The 27,334-nt window shown below is 38.8% G+C and overlaps 1 protein-coding gene across 1 annotated transcript; it reads left to right on the top strand.

The window, feature by feature from the left end:
• Window positions 1-27,334, top strand: LOC136882283 (small integral membrane protein 14). Its single transcript, XM_067154842.2, has 4 exons — window positions 1-411; window positions 658-706; window positions 788-936; window positions 25,317-27,334. The coding sequence occupies exons 1-4, from the start codon at window positions 337-339 to the stop codon at window positions 25,362-25,364; spliced, it is 321 nt and encodes a 106-aa protein (XP_067010943.1). The 5' UTR covers window positions 1-336; the 3' UTR covers window positions 25,365-27,334.

Here is a 27,334-nt window from a genome sequence, read left to right as displayed (position 1 = left end):
CAATAGTGTAAGAACAACAATGCCAGCTGTGTGTATACCTACGTAAAAAAATATTTTAGTGCTGTAATTTACTTGTTATCCGTTGTAGGGGTCAGTTTTAACTAACTATCACGACCTGTGAGCTATAAGCTGCATATCCTATAAACTGTGGGTTTTCTCGGATTGAACTTGTAAAATATCCCGGCAATTTGGAGGGCGTGTGTAAAGGCACTAAAATGTCAACATTCTGACGTGTAGGAAAACAGAGCTTTGCAACCTGTCATAATCACTGGCTGCAGTGCACAGATCTCTACAACATCGTTTTCGAATTCGCCTTCTCCTGTTGGTAAGCAGTTGATGAGCGATCAAGGAATGGATCCTTGCGAATGTATTTGGAGCCATGAAATGGCTATGAGGCGTTTGCTTTCACTGGTTAGTACTTTTTATTTTTTCTTGCCATATTCATATGATGTTTCTGCAAACAGACTGGATAACATTTCTAAATGTGTAAATAGCATATTTCTTCGTTAACGTCGAGCATTGTGACGTCAAGTTTAGCAATATCATTGTGGCATTCTTGATATATGTATGTAAGAAGTTATCTAAACATTTCTAGTGTTCCTCACAGCTGTTTAAAACTTAGTTTTGACTTCGTAGTAATTATTTGAAATTTTTCAGCTTCGCCAGTCGCAGGCTTACTGCACTGATAATGAATGCCTGCAAGAATGTATGTATTTAACCCGTAAAGATGTACTTACAAGTATCCTATGCGGTACAAAACATTGCAAATTATATTTTCTGTTTCCAGTGCCAGGTGGACCGAATGGTCTACAAGGATCTGATAATAGTTTCATGTTAATGCTGATGTGCTGGATGGCTGTAGCTCTGGCTCTGTTCTTCCTACGCCCCAATTCACTTCGGCAGTCTGATGATCTCAAGCCTCGTGATAATGGACCTGTGAGTGTGACCAACTTTTTGATACTTTCTCCATCCAACGTAAAGTTGACATACATTCTGTTTAACGTGTAACTTATGTTGTTGTCTCACCATGTCATAATAACTCTGAGGGGTGTTCCTAAGAGGAGAGTATTTCCCTGTTGTCTTGCATTGGAGGAGCTCAAAGCGTGGGTCTGTGGTGGTTTCCCTTTGTGACTAAGGAAAAAACTTATCTAATGGAGGTTAGGAATCCAACATGGAACAATGTCGTATCGTGCCACACAAGTCTGCCAACTTAGGTGTGGTTACTGACAAAACCATTGGTATGATTTGGTTAGATTATTGGCTAGTGAGTAGACCATTGGTCTGGCTAAAATATCAGTGAATTCCACTCCTGCACACACAGCTTTTAGTCGGGAGATAGTGGGTTTGAACCCCACTGTTGGCAGCACTGAAGATGGTTTTTTGTGGTTTCCCACTTTCACACCAGGCAAATGCTGTGGCTGTACCTTAATTAAGGCCACGGACGCTTCCTTCCTACCCATAGCCCTTTCCTAACACATCGTCACCACAATACCTATCTGTGTTGGGGCGATATAAAGCAGATTGTGAAAAAAAAATTAAAAACTCTTTCTGAACTTCGTATGTACCTATTCACATCGCGGATACACCCAGCACTCGTCGCAACACCTCCAAACTTCATGGTTCTGTTATTTTCACAGAATATGGCAGCCCTGTGGCTACACGATGCGAGCTCTATCAGAGACATTAGCAAACTGTTCCAGCCAATGGGAACACTGAAAATGGTTGCATTTTCCAGATTAACATAGTTTTAGTTTTAATTTTTCTATATACTGTAGGTAAAAGTACTTCCGGGGACGGGTTGGTGGATCCCTGCCCTCTCTGCTACTTAAAGTATTGTTTCTCCTTCCTAAATATCCAACCCCCTTAGTAAAGTGCTACAATGACTAGGGGTGCTTGGGCTCAGATACGTCACCCTCATGCCGGTAGATTTACTGGCATGTTAAAGAACACCTGTAGGACCAAAATCTGGCACCTCATTGTTTCCGAAAACTGTAAAAGTGGTTAGTGGGACGTAAAATCAATAACATTACATAGGCTATTTATTATTATTATTATTATTAGGGTTGCTGCCTTTTACTTGTTTGATTCCAGGACATATTAACAACAACAGCAACAATATTAATAATGGTGACAATATTGTTTGAAAATCCAACTTTGCTTTTATCACTTAGGGGCCGATGACCTTCGATGTTAGGCCTCTTTAAACAACAAGCATCATCATCATCATCCTTTTATCACTTCTGTTTATATAAATCCATACTTCAGAATATAACTTTTATTTGTCTGTATAATCATCTTGTCTCGCGACCCAATTTTAAGTTTACACTGGCAGACAAAAAAGAAGTGGATCAATTTCATTTAAGAACAGAAACTTTAGGCCTATTTTTCTTAAGACTCGAAGTTTCTTCATTCCTACAACATATTATAATAAAATGAAGTTAACCAGTGCTCTGTATACAGTACAGTACTTCATAAGTTACTGATTATTGAAGCTCTTTTTTAATTTTTTAAAAAAGTTTATCCAGAAAGTCTGTAGATGCTGTAATTTATGAAAATGTTGTTACCTTAAATTAACATAGTCCAGCCGCCGACTGTCTGGCCCTGATGTTTCTCAGACAGTGTTGCCGATTTCAAAAGGTGCAATATAAACGAATGCAAACTTCTAAAATATTGCACGTGTACGAAGATCAGATTCTGTGTTAATGCGATGGAAATACGTTCAGAAATATGCAAAAATTACCTCTAATAATCACACTCCAAGAACAGCGTAAATATAATAACAAAACATTCCAGTCAAAATTAAGCACACTCGGAGAATAGAATAACCGTAATTCAATAATAGTACACTGTAAATGTAATATAAAATAATAACTTTAAAACCCAAACTATGTAAATAGTATTTCACTAATTAAAATAAGTCAGAATAAAAATCAAAACCCTGACAATAGTATCACCATGGCAATAAAAACGTTGCTGTTACAATAAAACTTCAACATACTCGTAGAGTGCCGAAATAATAAAATCTTGCAATAAAATGAAACAATTACGTAGGGTACTCACATAACTAATCCAAAGGGAATACGCTAAGTTCTGTCAGTATTTTACTTAAACTGGTCCTTCCTCCACTGAATAAGCGAGATTCTTCCAAAGAGGAATGTCGTTTTTTCACGCATGGGAAATTCTCTCCTCATGTAGTAACTAAAAATCTGTCGCCTTATCTCATTCTTTTGAAATGCATCTAGTGATGTCTTGGTCTTCAATTTTCAGGAGTATGCAGCAATTCAGAAGGTGTAGTAAGATCCTTGGACACTTTCCTTTTGTTACTGTTTTCAACTTTCCTGTTATTTTTAAAGCGTCACAAACTCGATCCACCACTTTTGTAACAGGAAGAAGAGGTCCACCGTTACCACGCTCTTTCTCAAAATATTCACACAGCCGATATATAAATTCACGGCTTTGGCTCTTATAACAACTGAATTTTTTCTTAGTTGTTTCCGATCATCCACTGGCTATATCACAATAAGAAAAACAAATGGCTTGCACACACTGTGAAAACATGCACTTCATGCAGGCTAGTGAGCAACTGAAGCCACGTGTTTTTCATCAGAGAAGTGGCATCACTGCACCAGCAATACACAGGACTCATGACGACATGAACGGTGATTGGTGCTTGCTGTTAAATCTTAAATCTGGCACGCCAGTGGTGCCGGGTATTGCAAACCGTGACAATTATTCTACCCCTAACAGAACTCTTAGTATTCTTTGCGGTAAAATAACTTTAATTAAAACAATAACATCAATTTGATGAAGGGTGTTGGTTTCAGTGATTTAATATTAAAAACATACGGCACAATGTAAATTCGTAATAGTGTTTTCAAGGTTATATCTATAGTTTCAAATTGCTACACGTTGGCAGTACTGTTCTCTCCTCTCTCTTTTCTTTACACCACAATCTGTCAGGGCTATGCTATAGTGTAGGCACTTTGGTATATAACACATAACTTCATAAGGAAATGTATGTGAATGTTACCTTGAAATGAAATGGCGTATGGCTTTCAGTGCCGGGAGTGTCCGAGGACATGTTCGGCTTGCCAAGTGCAGGTCTTTTTAGATTTGACACCCGTAGGTGATCCGCGCGTCGTGATGATGAAATGATGATCAAGATTACACATACACCCAGTGCCCGCATCAGCGAAATTAACCAATGATGGTTAAAATTCCCGACCCTGCCGGGAATCGAACCCGGGACCCCAGTGACCAAAGGCCAGTACGCTAACCATTTAGCCATGGAGCCGGACAATTTTACCTTAAAGTCCTTTTAGAAGAGATGTATTCGTTATGAATGCCTGGGATCCACCAACCAACCCACCCAAAAAGATAGATTTAGTTTTAAAACCTAATGAAAGATTTCATGCATCATTGTCCATTAGCCGGCCAGTTACAAGCACAGCCATTGGCCGACATGTCACTGTCTGTGGGTGGGGGACACAGACAAAGAATACACCCACGGTATACCCTGCCTGTTGTAATAGGTGACTGAAAGGGTGACCAAGGGATGATGGAATTAGAACCATGAGACTACTTGTAATTAGTACCATCACACGAGGGACGCCTTTACTTGCGAGTAGTACCACTATGTTAGGTACACAATAGGTTTTTGATTAGTAGCAAAAGAGGGTGAATTAGTATGGTTTTTTTTTTTTTTTGACAAAAGGTCCCATGAGCCTCTGGCTCGTGATAGGGACAATACAGTACATACTTTTTTAAGGCAACACAATAATTACATTTCATATACAATGGCTTTTCTGTAAAGTGACAAGTACTTTTTTTTTCTTTCTTTCTTTTTACATGTTAGGATCATAATTTTTCAGAAGTATATTCAGATATTGCATGGCTGTAATATACTAAATATGGACAATATATATATTATTGTATTAATTAAAGCAAGTTATATAGAGATTATATTAAGATATCTGTAAAAGAGTAATATTCCTTCAGTTTTTTCTTAAAACATATAACCGATTTAGAGTTCTTTATAACAGGAGGCAACACATTATATTCCCTAAACATTGATGATTCTATGCCTTTCACTCCGTACTTTACTGAATTAGAATGAGAGGGATATATCCTTAATGATCCTCTAGTTTCATATCCATGAATTTCACTAAAGTGGGAGAAGTTAACAGTAGAATGGGTTAATTTCCTGTCTAGCTTATACCCATGATTAGTACCACTATATGCGGAACACCACGGTTCTGGGCATTGCCTGTGATTAGTACCACTATATGAGTGATACTGTGGATCTGCGTTGCCTGTGTTTAGTACCACTATATGAGCGACACCGTGGGTCTGCGTTGCCTGTGATTAGAACCACTATATGAGCGACACCGTGGGTATGCGTTGCCTGTGATTAGTACCACTATATTAGCGACACCGTGGGTATGCGTTGCCTGTGATTAGTACCACTATATTAGCGACACCGTGGGTCTGCGTTGCCTGTGATTAGTACCACTATATGAGTGACACTGTGGGTCTGCGTTGCCTGTGATTAGTACCACTATATTAGCGACACCGTGGGTCTGCGTTGCCTGTGATTAGTACCACTATATTAGCGACACCGTGGGTCTGCGTTGCCTGTGATTAGTACCAGTATATGAGCGACACCGTGGGTCTGCGTTGCCTGTGATTAGTACCACTATATTAGCGACACTGTGGGTCTGCGTTGCCTGTGATTAGTACCACTATATGAGCGACACCGTGGGTCTGCGTTGCCTGTGATTAGTACCAGTATATGAGCGACACCGTGGGTCTGCGTTGCCTCTGATTAGTATCACTATATGAGCGACACCGTGGGTCTGCGTTGCCTGTGATTAGTACCAGTATATGAGCGACACCGTGGGTCTGTGTTGCCTGTGATTAGTACCACTATGTGAGCGACACCGTGGGTCTGCGTTGCCTGTGATTAGTACCAGTATATGAGAGACACCGTGGGTCTGCGTTGCCTGTGATTAGTACCAGTATATGAGAGACACCGTGGGTCTGCGTTGCCTGTGATTAGTACCACTATGTGAGCGACACCGTGGGTCTGCGTTGCCTGTGATTAGTACCAGTATATGAGAGACACCGTGGGTCTGCGTTGCCTGTGATTAGTACCACTATGTGAGCGGCACCGTGGGTCTGCGTTGCCTGTGATTAGTACCAGTATATGAGAGACACCGTGGGTCTGCGTTGCCTGTGATTAGTACCACTATGTGAGCGACACCGTGGGTCTGTGTTGCCTGTGATTAGTACCAGTATATGAGCGACACCGTGGGTCTGCGTTGCCTCTGATTAGTATCACTATATGAGCGACACCGTGGGTCTGCGTTGCCTGTGATTAGAACACCTGTGTGAGGAACACCATGGGTTTGTGTTACCTGTGCGTGTGACATTACTTGTGAGTAGTACACCAATGTGAGAAACACCGTGAGTCTACATTACTTATGATTGGTACCGCTACATGAGAAATACCATGGTTCTTACCTTCGTAGCAATAAATATCATTATGAGGGGCTGTTGACCTGGATTTTGGATCCCTTTAGACAACAAGCATCATCGATTCAGGATTGTGCTTTGGAAACAGCCCCTTGGTCAGTATATACAATTGTTTTAAGATAGATTCTGGGAAGGTCGGGCATTGCACGTCGAATCTACTGATTAAGTTCATAATCATTGTTCATCGACTCTTGTTATAAATATTATAGTTGGTAGATTGGTTTTGGAATTATTTTTAACTTTCAATATTGCGAGTTGGATCCGCTGATTATTTTAAAGTTCATATTAATCCAATTCATTCTTCATCATCACGTTTTGAACTCTCGTCAGTGGATGAATTTTGGACTTAAAATTGTCATTTAGTCTTATTTCGTATCATTAGGGGCTGATGACCTAGATGTTAGGCCCCTTTAAACAACAATCATCATCATCGATTTTTTAAATTTCTTTTTGCTAGTGGTTTTACATCGCACCAACACAGATAGGTCTTACGGCGATGATTGGATAAGAAGGGCCTAGGAGTTGGAAGGAAGCAGCCGTGACCTTAATTAAGGTACAGCCCCAGCATTTGCTTGGTGTGAAAATGGGAAACCACGGAAAACCATCTTCAGGGCTGCCAACAGTGGCATTCGAACCCACTAACTCCCGGATGCAAGCTCACATCCACGTGCCTCTAACCGCACGGCCAACTTGCGTGGTATCATCGAATTTAAACACTTCTAATTACACTGTCACTTGGCCAAAATCATTGCTATCTTATTACCGAGAAACTTCAAGCTTGCCTCCCAATGCTGACGTCACAGTATATTTCCGGAACGGTTGTGAGGCCTTATATCTAAGAAGTGTTGATCCCGGTCAGTAATGTTGTAGTGAGGGGTCGTTTTCATCTTATTGTAATATAATGTTTGACATTGGCGTAGGGATGTGGCGACCCCATCGCCCAGTGGGAAACCACTGCAATCAGCTACCCGAGTATTGGCGGGAAAACCATAACATATGCGGAGTATGGAGGAAATGCCTACTCCCAGTCCTGAACAACTAGGATGAACTTGTAGCACTTCATTCATCACCAATTCATACTTCATTAATCACCTTTCCAGATCACATCTGGAATTGTAAAGCCTGACCTTGGTCAGAAATGTTTCGATCGAAAGATCAGACAATCAATGATGATGAGTCTTCTAATGAATAAATCCACCGGTGTGGACAAACAACAACAAGGATCTGCACAAAGACACCACTCGGAATCGGTGGGGTGTCAAGTAGAAGACCTAGGCGAATCGGAGCGCCTGGAAGCCCAACAGACAATCGACAGACAGCTGACAGACAGTGGACTAACCCAACAATGTAAGAAGAGACTTAAGTTCAACAAATCAGGAAAATTTTCATACTTTGCAACATTAAACATTAATTCACTAAGTAAGGTGGGCAAGTTGAAACATTTAACTGATGTGATGGACCAACATAGGATTTTAATAATGGCTTTACAAGAACTTAGGAACACAGACCAGGACCCAATTGAATCAGGAGGTTATCGTCTCTACAAAGGACCTCCAGGAGAAAGAGTAATGAAGAATGTCCCTCAATTTGGTGTAGGTTTTCTTGTTCATAGTAGCATAATAGACTCAATTGAAGAATTTTCTTCAAAATCTTCGAGGATGGCACTTCTAACAATTAAAGTAGGGAATAAAACTTATACTTTAATAAATGTCCATGCACCAACAAATGACAAAAACAATAAAGATAGAGAAGGAGTTGAAAACTTTTGGGAGGAACTTGATTACATATTAGCGAAGATCCCTGATGAGCATATAAAAATCTTACTTGGAGATTTCAATGCTAAAATAGGCAGAGAAAAGAAGTATCGCACAGTTGTAGGAAAATGGCCAGCTCATAAATTAACGAACAAAAATGGCCAAAGATTAATTGAACTTTGTGCAGATCATAGACTCGTTTTGGAAACCACCAGATTCATGAGGCGACCACATAAACTTATGACATGGAAATGCCCTAACGTAAAATTGGGAGAGTTTCAGATTGATCATGTTGCCATGGATAAAGATTATTATAAAGAAATTTATAATGTCAGAGTCCTCCGTGGGGTAGACATTGACTCGGATCATTATATCTCAAAAATAAAAATCAAGTTAACACCAAAAAGGAAACACAAACATAATCATCTCAAAGCAAGGAGAAATTATGATCCCAGTTACTTAATAAATAATAAAATATATTTAGAGAGATCCAAAACACCTTTAAATGACAAATTAGAGACAATGATCAACAAACTTAAAACCATAGCTGAAGAAATTGCCCCAATCAAAAGGAGAAAGAAACATGCGTGGTGGAACGAGGAATGTGACAAAGCAATTCAAGCAAGACACAAGGCATGGATAAATGATCAACAGAGGAAAACGGAAAAATCTCGAGAAGAACTAATTAATGCCAGAAGACAAACAGCTAAAGAAATTAGGACAATTAAAAGGAATTATCAAAAGGAAATGCTTAGCACTATAGAAGAAACATTCAATCAGCATAAAACAAGAGACTATTACAAAACATTCAAGCAATATCAATCTAAATTTACCCCTCCCACACTTATGTTAAGAAATGAAAATGGTAAAATGGCACACAATAATCAGGATAATGCTAACATTCTTGCAGAATACTTTAAAGAGTTACTTAATTGTGAGGATCCTGTGGAACATTTAGAATTTGATCCTAACCCAAAAAATAAAACTCCATTACAAAAGATTATACCACCAGTTTACAATGAAGTGAAAACGGCAATTAATGCACTTAAAAACTACAAAGCAGCAGGAGAGAATCAAATAGTAGCAGAAATATGGAAGAATGCTAATGATCAGACTATTCAAAACCTACATAAATACATCATTGATATTTGGAACACGGAGAAGCTTCCTGAGGAATGGAATACAGCGATAATCCACCCGCTGCACAAGAAAGGTGATCGCTCCGATCCAAATAATTATCGGGGGATATCCTTACTTGATATTACATACAAGATTTTATCCAAGATTATATACACAAGAATCCAAGAACAACTCGACCAAGAACTTGGAGAATATCAGGGAGGATTTCGACCAGGTAGAAGCTGTCCAGATCAAATCATTAGTTTAAAATGGATAATGAAGCACCAAAGAGTTCGAAGTAAGGGTCTGGTCATCACGTTTGTAGATTTTAAAAAAGCATACGACAGTATTCATCGTGACTCATTATTAAAAAGCCTTAAAGAATTTGGCTTACATCAAAAACTTGTTAACCTCATTAATATGACTTTTAAAAATACGAAGGCAAAAGTTAAATTTAGAGGTGAATTATCAGAATCATTCACTATAAGAACTGGACTTCGACAAGGAGACGGACTTTCACCATTGTTATTTAATTGTGCATTGGAGAAGGTTATGCGTGAATGGAACAAGAAATGCCAACCAACTATCAAGATCGGTAGAAATATTAAACTCAACTGCCTTGCTTTTGCGGACGATTTAGCATTACTTGCAAATACAATAGAAGAGGCTAAATTTCAAATTGAACAACTAGAAATTATAGCTAAAAAAATGGGATTACAAATTTCATTTGAAAAATCAGAAATGATGCCAACTTTTAAAGTTGATTTACCAGTTATTCAGCTGAACAGTAATAAAGAGATTAAAATTGTTCAGAAATTCAAATATCTTGGGGAAATAATAACATGGAACACAAATGAAAAAGAAGCAATAGAACACAGAACAACTAAATTTAAACAAGCACAAAGACTTACCTGGCCAACCTATAAAAAAAAAATCTCTTTCGATAAACGCTAAGCTGAAACACTATAATTCCATAGTTAAACCAGAGGCAACCTATGCTAGTGAAACTTTATTCAAATTAAATGTAAAATCTACAACAGACAAATTACAGAAAACTGAGAGAAGAATTCTTAGAACAATTATTAATAAAAAACACCAAGTTGATGGACAGTGGAGATTGTTGCCTAACAACATTGTCTATCGTGAATGTGAATCAATAATATCTACAATGCGTAAAAGAAGAATTTCCTTTTTCTGTCACATATCAAGATTAGCAGACACCAGGATATTGAAACAACTATTCGATTACTTTTTGAAGAATAAAATCAATAATAATTGGTTCAAAGAAGTTCAGGACGATTTGGAAGAATTGGGTATAACTCGGCAACAAATCAAAGACAGAAAAGAGAAGAGGATTTTGAAGAACAAAAGCATAAGTCTCAAACTAAAAGCAGTTGAACGGAAACAATATACTATATCGGACACACAAAGGGCTTCCAGGTCGGAGAGGATGAAAAAGTTCTGGGAGAAGAAGAAGAAGAAGAAGAAATTAACTCAAATGTATTGATTTCAGTGCTCCAATGTGGGCGTAAAATATGTAAATAAATAAATAATAATAATGTTTGACAGAACTGCTGTGAAACTTGTATTACTTCTCTCTCTTTCAGACTGATGTGTAAATTACGTATGAAACTGGGCCCTACTTGTTAACCTGGGAGTGGTGGCGCGGGGTCTTTTGTTACCCGCTGCAAATTTATTCTCTTCGATTGTGCTTATTTTTAAACTTTGAGACCTTGGCTGCCACACACCTCTCCCCACATTCCTTGCCATTTGTCTGAGGTCAGTGGCGTTGTGGTGAAGGGTGTTCATTCTTAGAAAGAGGGATTATTGTCTGTCGGTGCAATAAAGTGTCTTGTTAGACCCTGCGCCACCAGTCCCGTTCGTCAGAGGTACAACAGCAGCAGTGTTGGAAACAACTTGACGAACGAAATGTAATATGATGTGGAGCTATCATTATTAATGGGGCTTATGGAAGAAAGTAGAACTGCCTGAGTCAGCAAAGAAGATGCTTCTGGATGTGTAAGGAGTAAATGCTATTCAGGTAAGGGGAGATAACGAGGAAAAGATAGGAGATTATAAAGTATACTTGACGGGTGTTGAAAAGGGAAGGGCAGAGTGTGGGGTAGGGCTGTTCATCAGGAATACCATTGCACGCAACATTGTTTGTTTTAGGCACGTAAATGAGCGAATGATGTGGGTAGATTTGGCAGTTGGAGGATTTAGGACAAAATTTGTCTCAGTGTTTGGGTGCAGATGAGAATGAAGTTGACAAGTTTTATGAAGCACTGAGTGACATCGTAGTCAGGGTCAACAGGAAGGATAGGATAGTGGTAATGGGCAATTTCAATGTAAGAGTTGGAAATAGAACTGAAGGATACGAAAGGGTGGGCAAGATATGAAAGCTAATAGGAATGGGAAGCATTTACTGGACTTTTGTGCTAGTATGGGTTTAGCAGTTACGAATACATTCTTCAAGCATAAGGCATTTCACTGCTACACATGTGAGGGTGGGGATACCAGGTCCATAATAGACTATATCTTAACCAACCTCAAATTCAGGAAATCTGTTAGGAATGCATGGGTTTTCCATGGATTTTTTGATGATACAGAACCCTATTTGAGCTGTAGTGAACTAAATATCTCTGGATCTAGGATAGAGAGAGTGAAATCTGTCTGCATATGTATAAGGGTAGAAAATCTCCAGTACAAGGAAATTAGACAGAAGTACTTGGATATGATTAGTGAGAAGTTCCGAACAATGGACAGTATAAGCAAGTTCAGGATATAGGAAGAGAGTGGGTGGCATTCAGGAATGCTGTAATAGAAACAGCAAGTGAATGCCTAGGAACAACTGTGTGTAAAGATGGGAAAAAGCGAACATCTTGGTGGAATGGTGTAGTGAGAGCAGCTTGTAAACGTAAAAAGAAAGCTTATCAGAAATGACTCCAAACAAGGGCTGATGCAGACAGGGATTTGTACGTAGATGAAAGAAACAGAGCAAAACAAATAGTTGTTGAATCCAAACAAAAGTCGTGCGAAGATTTCGGTAATAACCTTGAAAGACTAGGTCATGCAGCATGGAAACCTTTCAGGACAGTAATAAAGAATCTTAGGAAGGGAGGGAAAAAGGAAATGAACAGTGTTTTGAGTAATTCAGGTGAACTCGTAATAGATCCCAGGGAATCATTGGAGAGGTAGAGGGAATATTTTAAACATCTTCTCAACGTAAAAGGAAATCTTCCTGGTGGTGTTGCGAATAGCCAAGCTCATGGGGAGGAGGAAAATGATGTTGGTGAAATTATGCTTGAGGAAGTGGAAAGGATAGTAAATAAACTCCATTGTCATAAGGCAGCAGGAATAGATGAAATTAGACCTGAAATGGTGAAGTATAGTGGGAAGGCAGGGATGAAATGGCTTCATAGAGTAGTAAAATTAGCGTGGAGTGTTGGTAAGGTACCTTCAGATTGGACAAAAGCAGTAATTGCACCTATCTATAAGCAAGGGAACAGGAAGGATTGCAACAACTATTGAGGTATCTCACTGATTAGTATACCAGGCAAAGTATTCACTGGCATGTTGGAAGGGAGGGTGCGATCAGTCGTTGAGAGGAAGTTGGATGAAAACCAGTGTGGTTTTGGACCACAGAGGGGCTGTCAGGATCAAATTTTCAGTATGCAAAAATGTTACGAGAGGAATAGACAGTTGTGTTTATGTTTTGTAGATCTAGAGAAAGCATATGACAGGGCACCGAGGGAAAAGTTGTTCGCCATACTGGGGGACTATGGGATTAAAGGTAGATTATTAAAACCAATCATAGGCATTTATGTTGACAATTGGGCTGCAATGAAAATTGATAGTAGAATGAGTACTTGGTTCAAGGTACTTACAGGGATTAGACAAGGCTGCAGTCTTTCACCTTGGCTGTTTGTAGTTTACATGGATCATCTGCTGAAAGGTATAAAGTGGCAGAGGGGATTCAGCTAGGTGGAAATATAGTAAGCAGTCTGGCCTATGCTGACAACTTGGTCTTAATGGCAGATTGTGCTGAAAGCCTGCAGTCTAATATCTTGGAACTTGAAAATAGGTGCAGTGATTATGGTATGAAATTTAGCCTTTCAAAGACTAATTTGATGTCAGTAGGTAAGAAATTCAGCAGAATTGAATGTCAGATTGGTGATACAAAGCTGGAACAGGTAGATAATTTTAAGTATTTAGGATATGTGTTCTCCGTGGATGAGACTGAATCAAGGTACAATAAAGCTTATGCAGTGAGCTTGCAGTTGCGAACAACAGTATTCTGTAAGAAGGAAGTCAGCTCCCAGACGAAACTATCTTTACATCGGTCTATTTTAAGACCAACTTTGCTTTACGGAAGTTAAAGCCGGGTGGATTCAGGATATCTTATTCATAATTTAGAAGTAAGAGACATAAAAGTAGTGAGAATGATCGCTGGTACAGGAGGGTACTTGGAATGAGGAGATAAAGGCTAAGTTAGGAATGAACTCGATGGAGAAGCTGTACACATAAATTGGCTTCGGTGATAGGGTCATGTGAGGCAAATGGAGGAAGATAAGTTACGTAGGAGAATAATGGACTCTGTTATGGAGGGTAAGAGAAGTAGAGGGAGACCAACACGGCAGCTAGAGTTGCTAACGATTTAAAGATAAAGCACTAGTTGCAGATAGAGGATTGTTGCGACGTTTAGTAAATTCACAGAGGCTTGCAGACTAAACACTGAAAGGCATAACGGTCTTTTATGATCCTGTATGTATGTCTCTCTTACTTGAGAAGAGACGTTTAAAAGATGATGGATGAACTGTACAAATGTAGTCAAAAGAAGGTGAAGTTGCAAAAAAAAAAAAAAAAAAAGCTGCGAAAAAAGGACAAATAAACACTATTCTTTTCTGGCCTATATGTTAAGTTGGGCCTCATCGTCAGACACAAAAGGAAAAAAGGACATTTTCTCAACTTCTGCTACTCTGTTTACATTTATATATTTACTGATTATGATGTCCACAGAAGCATTTCGCGTTAAGTTCAAACTAGTCAAGTTGATCCAGTCTTCGGATGCCATTGTTTTAGGAGACACTTTGTATTCTATTTTTTTTTTTTTTTACGCCGGATCATCTTGATGCACTGCTTATCTCCGTCTGTTGTAGTTCGTACTAGCAGTGAAAACACTGTTGCCATTCCAGCGCATCAGCAACGCACCACCACAACTCCTGTAATTATATGGTCCCCTTTCTTCCTTTTCCTGTTTCCTATATTCGAAGGGGGCACTTCTCTATCTGGTTTTCTTGAAATATCTCTGTTGCACTTATGATCTTTGAAGCCAGATGTCTTAGCAATTGCAGAGATGTGAGGTAGTTGTCAGAGAATTTTGTATGTCCCAATTCGATTCAGTTCCACCTCCATCAATGAAAGGTAGGGCTATATTTCCACCAAGTTCAAATTCTTTCGACCTTTCTTTATATATTGCTGTATACACTTCGAAAGGTATTCCTCGCAAACTTTCACTTACACCATCCTCCCTCAGTGTCCCGAGAAACAGCTGTGCAGGCAACACACACCTATTGTCGTCTGAGCTCTCTTGCCATTCCCAGCCGACAAAGGACATTATTAACCATAGGCTTTCTCCTTACAGAAATGCTTTAAAGGTATGCCATATAAATGCTCAAAGCCTCCTTGCTGAGACGCGAATGGACGAAATTAAAGTTCTATTTATGCCTCCCAGTTTCCACGCAATATTAATTTCCGAATCTTGGTTCAAACCACACCACGCAATAGAAAGACTGCAGCTGGCGGGTTATACATTGCTTAGATCTGACAGATTAAATAAGCCCTCCGGGGGTACCGCTGCATATGTTATGACCAGTCTACGTCCTAAAATAATCTGTAGGTCTCCAGGTCCGTACGAGCGAAAACCTGAGTTCATGTTCCTGGAAATAACTGTGAGTGAAGTAAAATGTCTTCTGGGTGTAGTATATAAGCCACCAAATGCGGGATTTTTATTCAATCTAGAAACTCAAATACAAGATTTAGTCACTGATTATTCAAATATAATTATTATGGGCGATTTCAACATAAACCTTCTTGAACCTAACTCTCCTCAGACTACCCAGCTTTTAACTTCTTTTAAAGCTTGCAACTTAACGTTTCTCCCTCTCAGTGCCACACATCACACAGACACATCACGCACCTTAATTGATCTCATTGCCACAAACCAACCTGAATTAGTTCTTCACCACGGTCAAATTAGTGTCCCAGGTATATCACGACATGATGCTATATTTATGGCTTATTCTATTAAAAGTCCCAAGTTCAAACCGAAAATAATTTCATATCGAGATCTACGACGAATTTATAAAAATAAACTTTTACAAGACGCAGTTGAAGTGCCATGGCATGACATATTTAATCTTAAAAACATAAATGACAAAGTGGCATGTTTCAGTCAACATATGACTGAGCTGTACGATGGATATGCCCCTGAAAAGACGGCTAGAGTTTCGCGGAAGCCAGCTCCCTGGCTCTCAGATGAGATTAGAGCACTAATGGCTGACCGCGATGCTGCTTACAGACGAGTCCCGACAATCTACTTAACTATAAGAGACTGAGAAACGTGACGACCCAACAGATTAGAAATGCGAAATTACGACACGCTCATAGCTTAATTCAACCAAATGTTTCAACAGCTGTGTTGTGGAAATCCATAAAGAGCTTTGGCATTACCAAAGGACGAGACGATGACGAAATAAATATACCCTTGGAAAAATTGAACGATCATTTTTCATCCAACTGCACATTAAATGTAGCCCTGAAACAGGAAGCTCTTGACGGGAATTATGCAAAGTCGCGAACAGATAGAGAAAACTTCTATTTGCGTCCAGCAACCCACTCACAAGTCAGGTTTGCTATAAATCGTATAACATCAACGGCGAAAGGAAATGACAATATAGGAATAGAGATGATAAAAATTATTCTGGACATGATATTACCTGCACTAGTTAACATAATTAACTCTTCCCTTGTAGACAGCACATTTCCCGAAGCATGGAAAGTGGGCATTATACATCCTCTAAAAAAAGTAGCTTCACCTTCTGAACCATCTGACTATAGAGCCATCTGCATACTTTCTGCTTTATCCAAAGCGCTAGAGTTCATCGCTCATAGGCAAATAACAGGCTACATGACGACTTACAATTTACTTGACCCACTACAATCTGGTTTTCATCAAGCACACAGTACTACAACGGCACTACTGAAAGTCACAGAAGACATTCGAGAAGCAATGGACAACAAAGAAGTGACAGTTTTAATACTACTAGACTTGAGCAAAACTTTTGACTCTGTTGACATTGATATTTTGCTCTCGAAATTGTATTGCCTCCATTTCTTGGTCAGTGCCCTCCTTTGGGTTCATTCCTACCTGCATGGCCATCGGCAGTGTATTACAGAGAGGTTAAACAAATCAACTTGGCGGTCCGTGCAGTGTGGTGTGCCCCAAGGGTCGGTGTTAGGACCCCTTCTTTTTTCTATTTACATTAATGATGTCTCCCAAACCCTAACGCATTGCAAATACCATATTTATGCTGATGATGTACAAATGTACCTCCATACATCTCCAGATCGAATATTTTCGGCCATAGACAAAATCAATCAGGATCTGACATCGTTCTCTTCTTGGTCTTTGAGATGTGGTCTTACGTTAAACCCAGCAAAAACGCAAGCCATCATCCTTGGATACCCGAAACTACTCGCGAAGGTCAATCGACCAGAGATTCCATTTATAAGGTTGTGTAATACTAACATACCATTCACGTCACCGGTAAAAGTCCTAGGCGTTACTTTCGATGATGACATGTCATGGAAAACGCATATTACCAACATCACTCAGAAAACATTCTCTACATTGCACATGCTGCGCGGGTACAAATACTTCCTGAAAAACTAAAAAAAATGTTGGTAGAAGCTCTGGTTTTCCCTCATTTCGACTATTGTGACGTGATTTATAGAGATGCTAGGTGCAAGTTATTAAGCACATTACAACGTGGTCAAAATGCATGTGTGAGATACGTCTGTAACCTACGGTACTATGACCATGTAACTCCTTCATGTAACCACTTATCTTGGCCCCGACTAGAAATCCGTTGCACTGTTCATACCCTATGCCTTCTTCATAAAATCTTTCATTCTTCACAGCCATTTTACCTTACTTCATATTTCAAATACCTATCTTCTTATCACAATCTTAACACCAGATCTACTAATAATTCCATCCTTGCTTTACCTACCCATAGATCTGCCATCTACGATAAATCATTCACGGTAATTGCCTGCCGGGAGTGGAACCTCCCTCCCGAAAGTATCAGAGGGTTAAGCGCTATTCGCACTTTCAAGGAAGCTCTGTGGAGACATTTTATGCATGAGTAAGGTTCATCTTTAAACTTGATGCTGCTACTTACTACCATTCTGTTGTCACGGATGTTCTGGTAGAAGATTAGTCTAAAATTCTTACCCGATCTGTTTTTCAATTTTTATTAAGTTTTATGTACTACCTCTTTTTACACGTAGGATATCAGTTTTAAGAATTTATTCTTTTCATCATCATCATCATTTCCCTTTATCCAGCTGTAGCCAGGTAGCGGCAAATATGGTTCCTCTCCACTCTCTTCGGTCTTTCCACCACTCCTCCTCCAACACTGTGTCCCAGTCCAGGTTTCTTTCTATAATGCTGTGTTGGATGGTATCCTTCCATCTCAATCGTGGTCGTCCACGGCCTCTCCTTCCTTGGATTTGCATTTCCATCACCTTTTTTGGCATTCTTTCGTCGCTCATTCGCTTTATGTGCCCAAACCATCTTAGTCGGCTCTTCTCTATTCTATCATTCATTTTTTCCACTCCAATTTCTTCCCGGATTTTCTCATTCCTTATTTTGTCTCGTCTACTCTTCTGTATCATACTCCTCAAGAATTTCATTTCGGCTGCCTGTATTCGACTCTCATCCTTCTTTGTCATTGTCCAAGTTTCTGCTCCGTAAGTTGTTATGGGTACGTAATACATCTTGTACATAGTGTCCTTTGCTTCCATTGGCACATCTTTGTCCCATAAAATATTTCTTACACTATGATAGAAACAACTTCGAGCTTGAATCCTTTTACTAATCTCAGCATCCAGTCGAGCATTCTCCATTAATTCACTCCCCAGGTATTTAAACGTTTCCACTACTTCCAGGGGCTTGTCTGCAAGTCTAATCTGACCTTTCCCTTCTTTCTCCCCTCTAGTCATAACAAGAGTTTTACTCTTTTCTACACTTATTTTTAATCCACATTCTTCAATCTTCCCATTCACCACATTCAATTGTTCTTGAACCTTCCTGTCATCTTCTCCCCAAATCACAATATCATCTGCAAATAACATCATGTTCATTTCTCTTCCTCCATATGCTGCTTTTGCTGTTCTCATGATGTCATCCATTACTATTGTAAACAGGATTGGTGATAGAATACTTCCCTGTCTCAGCCCACTAGTTATTTTGAACCAACTTGTCCTGCCAACTTGTGTTCGTACGCAACTACAACATTCCTTATACAATGCCATGATCATTTTTATTAATCCCTGTCCAATTCCTTTTTGCACCAGACTGTCCCAAACTTTCGTCCTAGGGACACTGTCATATGCCTTTTCAGTATCAATGAATGTCATCACCATATCATTCCCGTACTCCCAATGCTTTTCCATTAGTTGTCTCATAATGAAAATGGGCTCTATTGTTGACCTTCCACTTCTGAAACCAAACTGATTTTCCTGTATCTGCTTCTCAACCCTCAACCTTATTCTACTTTCCAGTATCCTTTCCATTATCTTAGCAACATGGGATATTAGAGTAATTCCCCTGTAGTTCTTCAAAACTTTCTTATCACCTTTCTTGAAAATTGGGATGATTATTCCTTTTTGCCAATCCTCAGGGACCTCCTTATTCTCCCAGACATTCCTGAGAACCCGATATGTCCACTGCAGGCCTACAGTTCCAGCTGCCTTTATCATCTCCACTGAAATTTCATCTATTCCAGCAGTTTTTCCATTCTTCATCTTTCTTACTGACATTTCAATTTCATTCATTGTAATTTCTTTATCCATTTCTTCGTCAACTAATTGCCTTTCTTGGTCGTCCATTGAATGACTGTCATCCATTCTTATGTTCAGCAGCTTCTGAAAATACTCTCTCCATCTATTTCTTATTTCTTCTGGCTTTGTTAAAATTATGCCACCTTCATCCTTCACAAATCTGGTGTTTACTTGATCTCTCTTTTTGTTTCTTAAGATACCATACAGTAATTTCTTGCTGCCCTGTGTATCATCTCTCAATTTCTGTGTGAATAAGGCCCAGCTTTTCCTCTTTTCTTCCTCCACTACTTTCTTGGCCAAATTCTTCGCCTCCACATATTTTCTTCTACTTTCTTCAGTCTTAGATGTTTTCCATGCTTTCCATGCCATTTTCTTTTCCTTCATTTTAATCTTTACCCTATCATTCCACCAGTGTGTTTCTTTGTCTTTCACATTTCCTGATGTTCTACCACACACCTTTTCTGCACATCCAACCAGTGCTTCCTTAAATATTTTCCATTCCTCTTCAACATTCCCCACCTCTGTCCTGTGTACCAAGGGTATTATTTCCCTTTGAAATTCTTCTTGTATGCTTTTCTCCTTCAACTTCCATACTTTAATTCTTTTCTCTCTTCTTAATTGGGGTTTTTCAATCTTTCCAACTTTCAATTTTCCTATCACAACTCTATGATCTCCACCAAAGTCTTCTTCAGGCATGGCTGTTACATCTACAAGGTTCTTCCGGTGTTCTTTCTCTATGATTATATAATCAATCATGGTCTTTGTTCGTCTGTCTCCCCAGCCATACCTTGTAATCTTCTGACTGTTCTTCTTCCTAAACCAGGTGTTTCCAACAATCATTTGATTCCTCATGCAAAAATCCACCAACAACTCGCCTTCTGGATTTACATTTCCATATCCAAAGGGCCCTACAACATCTTCCTTTCCTTGTCTTTCCATTCCAACTTGTGCATTTAGATCTCCCATCAATAGTACTTCCTTATCTTCTGTCTGTCTCTCCACTTCCTCTAAGAAGTCCTCTAGATGTTCATCTATGCAACCAGTTTGTGGGGCATACAACTGAAATAGATCTTTCACGCCATTTTCAACTGGAGTCTCATCATCATCATCCTATCGCTGACGTACTTTGTATATTCCAGATATTCTTGGATTTCTCTTCTAAGTATGATGGCCACTCCATTTTTTGCTTCAGGTCCTCCGCTGTAATACAGCCTGTATCCTTCTCTCAGAGGGATCTCCCCTGTACCCCTCTTCTTGGTCTCGCACAGTCCAAGTATGGCTATATCTTTTTCTATCATGAAGTCAACGAGTTCTTCTGTCTTTCCCGTCAGTGTCAGTACATTAACTGTTGCAATTTTGATGTAGTTGGTGCTGGTTGCCCATTTTTCACAGTTCCCCCAGCACCTGAAGAGCTGCGCGTCGCTTTTAGCAGGGGACGCCCTAACCTTTTCCGAGGCACCATATCTGCTTTGTCCATATAGGCTATTGTTACGATGGGCTCGCCACACCCAAAGGCATTTTATACCTACTGCCAGGTTCAAAATTAGGCCGCCCCTAACATGGAGACAGACGCCTTTCGTAGCCGCTCCTCGGGAGTACAGACGCTACGGGTATGCCCCTTCTGCCATCTCCGCCGTACCGAAGTCCACCTTCTCCGCCGTAGATGCCGTTGAGGTCTTCACTCGTAACCCTGAGCTGGGACCCATACCAGATGTTACACACCGGGTCAGTGTGCTCTGGGACTCACATAGGAAGGGGCGCCACTCCCTGGGTAGGGCTGCCTCCGAAGAGGGTCCCTACCTTTTATTATACCTAATTTATTTCATCTTCATTTAACCTGATCACTTATCATTCTCATATTACTATTAATTTAATTAGTATTAAATCTATTACTGTAAAGTGATACAATGTAATATATGTATATTTCAGTGCCTGGTTAGATGGAAGAGAAGGCCTGAAGGCCTTAATCTTGCCAGGTAAAAAAAAACATTACTAACTAACTAACTATTCTATAACCACTGAGAGAGAGAGAAAAGTCTATAGGAAATTCACAATTTTTCGCATCATCTGACTGGTTGTGGGCAGGACAGGGGGCATGAACACAGTCGGTCACTAAATGAGACGTAGATTGTGATCTTATCCACTTTGGATTGCTTCTTGTTGCTTTGACCTTCTAATGCTTTTGAATTTTCTGTAAGGGATGTCAGAAACAGAGGTACTAGCTCAATCTTAAGTATGACTCCTTTTATTTTCGTATCAAGCTTCCTTTTGCTCAGTTTTTCTGCTTTTTCAGTTCCATCTGTAGATCTTTCAGTAATATTTTGACTTCCACAGGACCTATCCTTCTCTTTTTCATATTCTCTTGAAGTAGGTTTCTACCAAGATAATTTAGGTACTCATACTCATCTGTCATTATCATCATCCGTTTCACACCCGTCATCAGGAGGTTTGAATGCTGCTCCTCTCCAAATGTTGGTTCTTCCTCCAAAACTTCCAATATTTCACTCACCATCAAACTAGTACAGGAATACAAATGTTTGAAACAATAGGACACCCTGTGCATCGCGTCCAATTTTCAAGGATGATGATTCTGTCATGGTGCCAAGAAAGCTGTATTTTAAAAGATGTTGTGTACCATTTTATGTAATTTCAGAAAGCCTCAAGAAAAAAAAATATTAAGACAGAAGTTATTGCCTTCATTTTGTTATTGTAAAATCTGTTTGTTTTGTTTTGACTTGAAAAATTGACTGAATATGATATGTAAAATTATCATGTTGGATGAGGACAAAGGACAACTTTTGGAAATTTGTCTTATATAAAATTGTTATTATCATTTTATTTTCTGTACGTCAAGAACAGTGTGTCGTAATTTGGGAATGTGAACTCTATAAATCATTCATGTAACTTGAAATTATGCGTTTAAGATAATTAGTGTTATTTAATTATTCTGCAACTCTACTAAATTAATTTGGTTATTGTGTAAAATTTTATAATGTAAATAACAGTGTAATTATTAGCTGTAGGAGTTCAGGTAATAACTTGTGAGGCAGGGTGTAATGACGTGTAAGAGGTCTTTTCCAGTCGTTTCTTCATATCCGGTAGCATGCTGGTTCAGCAAAAATATTTCGCTAGAAGCGCTCTGTGATAGGCCAGAATAACAGAGTTTCTTATTGGTGAATGTAAGAACCACGAGTGTAATTCCCGTGCCCTAATTGGCTATCCCTTGATTGCCCCATTTCTGGCTTCTGGCGACTTGGCCAGGGCCAAGCTGTTTTCTGTCGTCTTTGATTTGTGACCAGCGAAGGGGGCAGAGGTCCCTTCTGTCTGTCCTGTACTGGGACTACCAGCCCTCCGAGGTGAGCACTGTTTGGTTCATGTTTTGAATTTTAACTTTTAAATTTAAATTCTTAATTTAATTTTTTGTGCGCCGGAGTTTGCCCGGGGGATCTTCCATTTGCCAATTTTTAACTTCAAATGACTTATCCCTCGCAGCTAGTCATACACCCCCCTCCTTGTTTTCAGAGGTAATCCCCTTTCTTGATTTGAACATTTAGATCTAATGTAAATGTCGCTTTGTTTTCACGTCTTTTAAGTAGTTTGTAGTGTGTTTTCTTCCTTGGAGCTGCCTCCAGTAATTCTGTATCAACTTAACGCACGCCAGTTTTGAAGCTATGCGTGCTTTTACTGACGTGTTTTAGGAAAGGCTGCAACCTAACTGGCCTCTGCGTTAAATTTTATTATTTTGCTGCTATCTCATTAAGTTTATATCTTCTTTATTATGTTTCAACTGGCCCCTTCCTTAATTTCATGTTATAATTGTAACATCGACTTAATTTTTTAAAATGTAAACACCCTGCCATCATCTATAACTCAGTAATTTTAAATACTTTGTCTAGAAGAAGCAAGGTAGAAATGTTTTTTGTAACGGATGTGTGCTAGCACATACATTATAATTTTCGTAACCGATGTGCGCTAGCACATAATTTGTAATATGTTCTTTTGCATTTGTTTGTACCTTAATAATCAGTAAATTTGAGTGTTCAGAAAGGGGTCACCGTTAATCTCGTTTTCCTCGCAACAAACTGCCCTTCACAAACCTCGTATGGTTCCCAGCCCGCTTCCCATCTCGTATCTTTTAGTTGTCATCTTGGTTAACCTGGTATTTATATCTCGATGCTGTTTATGAAGTCTTTATCGTGTGAAATGTTTTATTTAACTTTATCAAATCTCATGAAGTTTATATCTTCTTTATTATGTTTATTATCATTCCTATTATTTTTGATGCTATGTAATCCATAGTGACCGAGCTCGATAGCTGCAGTCGCTTAAGTGCGGCCAGTATCCAGTATTCGGGAGATAGTAGGTTCGAACCCCACTGTCGGTGGCCCTGAAGATGGTTTTCCGTGTTTTCCCCATTTTCACACCAGGAAAATGCTGGGGCTGTACCTTAATTAAGGCCACGGCCGCTTCCTTCCCACTCCCATCGTCGCCATAAGACCTATCTGTGTCAGTGCGACGTAAAGCAACTAGAAAAAATATCCGTAGTGGTTACAGATTCGTACACATTTGCTAGTTTTTATGCATGGTTATTTTTCATTGTCGATTTAAGAGGATTTAAATAATTGTTAAGGTCTGTATTGTAGTGGTAATATCAGTTATGTTTTATTGTTTCCTTTGGTATGACTAAATTATAATTACATCTCAGATTTAGTGAGAGATATGAGTAGGAGCAGAGAAGCAATACAAAATTTACACTAAACATTTTATAATAGACAATGAATAACAGTAATGATTAACCGTTCTAATGTTGGTCATAATGATGTTATCTTCATCTTTCATGGCTAAATCTGTCTTCATCTTTGGTCACATGAGTCCCGTGTTCAATTCCCGGCGGGGTCGGGAATTTTAACATAATTGGTTAATTCCGCTGGCACGGGGGCTGGGTGTGTATGTGTTGTCTTCATCATTATTTCATCCTCATCACGACTCACAGGTCGCCTACGGGCGTCAAATCAATAGACCTGCATCTGGCAAGCCGAACTTGTCCTTGGACACTCCCGGCACTAGAAACCATACGCCTTTTCATTTTCATCTTCCTCTGTATCAAACTACTGCCCATCAGGTATAAAGTCCGGATCTAGGTCACTTTTACAAAATTGTCATCTTGTTCAACATAGTCGATTTCTCCTTCGTCATCGGAAGGTTCAAAAAGAATATTCTGGATTTCTTCTTCTATGAGATCTCCATCCATTTCAAACTGCTGACCATATATGAAAAACCTAAAAAATATAGATACAGAGTCCTGGTGTATATTTCCATACAACTACTAAGTGAAAGATTCCACTTTATGTAATTAAATGTAAACTATAGTGATCATTAGTAGCAGTTCATCTTGGAGATGAAAGAAATAGTAAACATTTATATGTTACGCTTCGTATCGCTGACGACTACAGTTGTAGAAACTTATCCTTAACAATACTTACCTCAACTTTCCGTCTTCTCTCTTGGCTAGCAGGAAGGAGGCTAAACATTGTGCAACACACTGTCAGACGTAAGTGGGAATAGAATAAAAGGGAGAATTGGGGAAGCTTAAGTGTATCGTGTGTTCGTCGCAGAGGTGATCGCCACCGTTCTAGGGTTAAAACCATGCATAATTATTGCACATTTTATTTATTATAATGTCCAGTTTCTCTGGCGCTATGCACTAATGGGTTAATGTTTTTGTAATTGAAACAACAGGAGAAAATTTAATGAATGCTAACAAAGTATTGTGTTTTGCAGGGACCACAAGGAAATCCTCCCCCACCACCACCGGCCACCAGCAACTGAAGGTTCAGTCTTGGAAAGTTGCCAACTGGAAATTGCTCGAGTAACAGCTGCTGAACTAAACTTGTTGGCAACACAACTCTCTTCTCTCCCACGTTTACATTTTATCTTTGTGACTGCACGTTTTCACATGTGTATCGGGACAGGAGAGGGATGGTCTCCCTTCACAGTGTGTCTGGGTTCAGGTTAACTACACATCTTTTAATTTGTTAATTTTTATTATTCTTTAATGGTGCTTAGCACAAATATAGCTTTTTATGGAACATTCAATAGGAAGATTTCAATTGTTATATAAAATAATTGTTATATTAACAGCAGTAAGAACCTTTTTTGCTGTTATATTGTTTTGAGCAAGCTTTTGATCATTGTTAATGAAAATTCCAAATTGGTAATTTTTCTTTTTCTGTGATAGAACTTCACATGTAGTGCATTTTTTCATAGAGATATTTTTAATGCTATCATTATTAATATTAATGATATACTGTTTTATCTGTGCTTCACCAAGGTAAATTATACCCCTTCAATTCTTGAAACACATCACTTAAAACGCAGTGCCAGATTAAACCCTGTGTGGAAGCCCCTAGCCATTTGAAGGCCCGTCCTTGCAATCATAATCTTACCAACAATTTTAATAAACCAATCTTATTTCAAAAACAAACATTGACAATTTATCAAACGAGATTACTAGGCCTCTTTAACAATAATACAGAATATTATTAAACATTTTTAATATGGATTTTAGTAAAGGAACAACATTCAGTATTCTCTTTCCTAATTTTTTATAGTGATATCTTTCATCGAAGTGTACTTAATGTAAATCTTATATTCGGTTGCTGTAATGCCAGGCAGGTTGAGTCGTTCTTGTGACATTGAAGAGTGACCAATTTTTCAGCACTATTTTGAAAATATAGTTTACCCATAGCGATTTTCATCACGAGTTTACCTATGAATTATTTGGGAACGTCAGATATTTTCAAAAAAAAATTTTTTTTTTACAGTTGCAGTTTCTTAGCTTTTTCAACAATTTTGAAATCTTCCATCATGTAAAATACATCAAATGATTTATTTAATCTACAGACTCAATCTCTCTATCGTCAGGATAATTCTCTCTGAATCTGCGGGCAGCTTCTTTAATTTCAGCATCTGTCTTTGACAGCAACTTGAGGAACCCAAATAGAACTTTTAAAATTTATATTTGCCTTTTTTAGATGCGGAATTCTAGTTTTTGACTTCTATGAGTCAAAGTATAAAGAGAATCTGAAGTCAGTTGTTACATTACATTAATGCATTATTTTCCCTATAGAGTCTTTATTGCATAGTTGTTGTTTCTTTGAGTTGGTGTATTTTTTCTATCTTTCGGGAACTATTTGCGTAAAGATTTCAAGATCAAGCCAATGTTATTTTGTTCCACTGTCACAGGGCCCCAGAAAGCCTTGGCTTATCCGGTACTGTTTGAATGTCGCATTAACAGTAAAAGTCTTGAAGGGGAAAAAAGATTAAAATATAATGGAGATTTATTTCCTAGGTCATTATTATTCTTCCAGGTGTTGATTCAGTTCTCCGCTAAAGAAGGACGTTTTGTTTCTGCGAGTGAGTGGTTCTTCTAAATGTGTACTGATTGGTAAATGTTCATACCTTTATAAAGCCATAGTTTTAAAAACAATGGCTTGGAATTTTTTTTAAAGAGGGCTCAATGATTTTAAGTGTTCCTCCTTCTCCTCCTTAAAGTCTTCAGAAATTCTGCACATCACAAGATTCCTGTAGTCACATTCAGTTCTGCTGAACATTGGAAAGAAAAGAAGACCCGAAACCCAACCCCTTTCCACCTTTCTTTATGGAGAATATTTGTATATAATAGAGAAATATATGTTGTAAGTACCTGTAAAGAAAAGAGAATATTCCAACAGAATGCTATATATATGTACAGACATGTGTTGAAAAAAAGACATTAAAATATATGAATCTCCATTAAA

Source organism: Anabrus simplex, chromosome 10 (genome assembly GCF_040414725.1).
Source record: "Anabrus simplex isolate iqAnaSimp1 chromosome 10, ASM4041472v1, whole genome shotgun sequence".
NCBI classification, from domain to species: domain Eukaryota; kingdom Metazoa; phylum Arthropoda; class Insecta; order Orthoptera; family Tettigoniidae; genus Anabrus; species Anabrus simplex.
Note: the sequence above shows the minus strand (reverse complement) of the source record. Positions and strands in the feature narration are given on the sequence as shown.

Coding starts and splice junctions, on each gene's coding strand:
- LOC136882283 (XM_067154842.2), top strand. CDS start 337: ATGAGCGATCAAGGAATGGATCCTTGCGAATGTATTTGGAGCCATGAA. Junction 412..657: donor TGAGGCGTTTGCTTTCACTG/GTTAGTACTTTT, acceptor GAAATTTTTCAG/CTTCGCCAGTCGCAGGCTTA. Junction 707..787: donor TAATGAATGCCTGCAAGAAT/GTATGTATTTAA, acceptor TTCTGTTTCCAG/TGCCAGGTGGACCGAATGGT.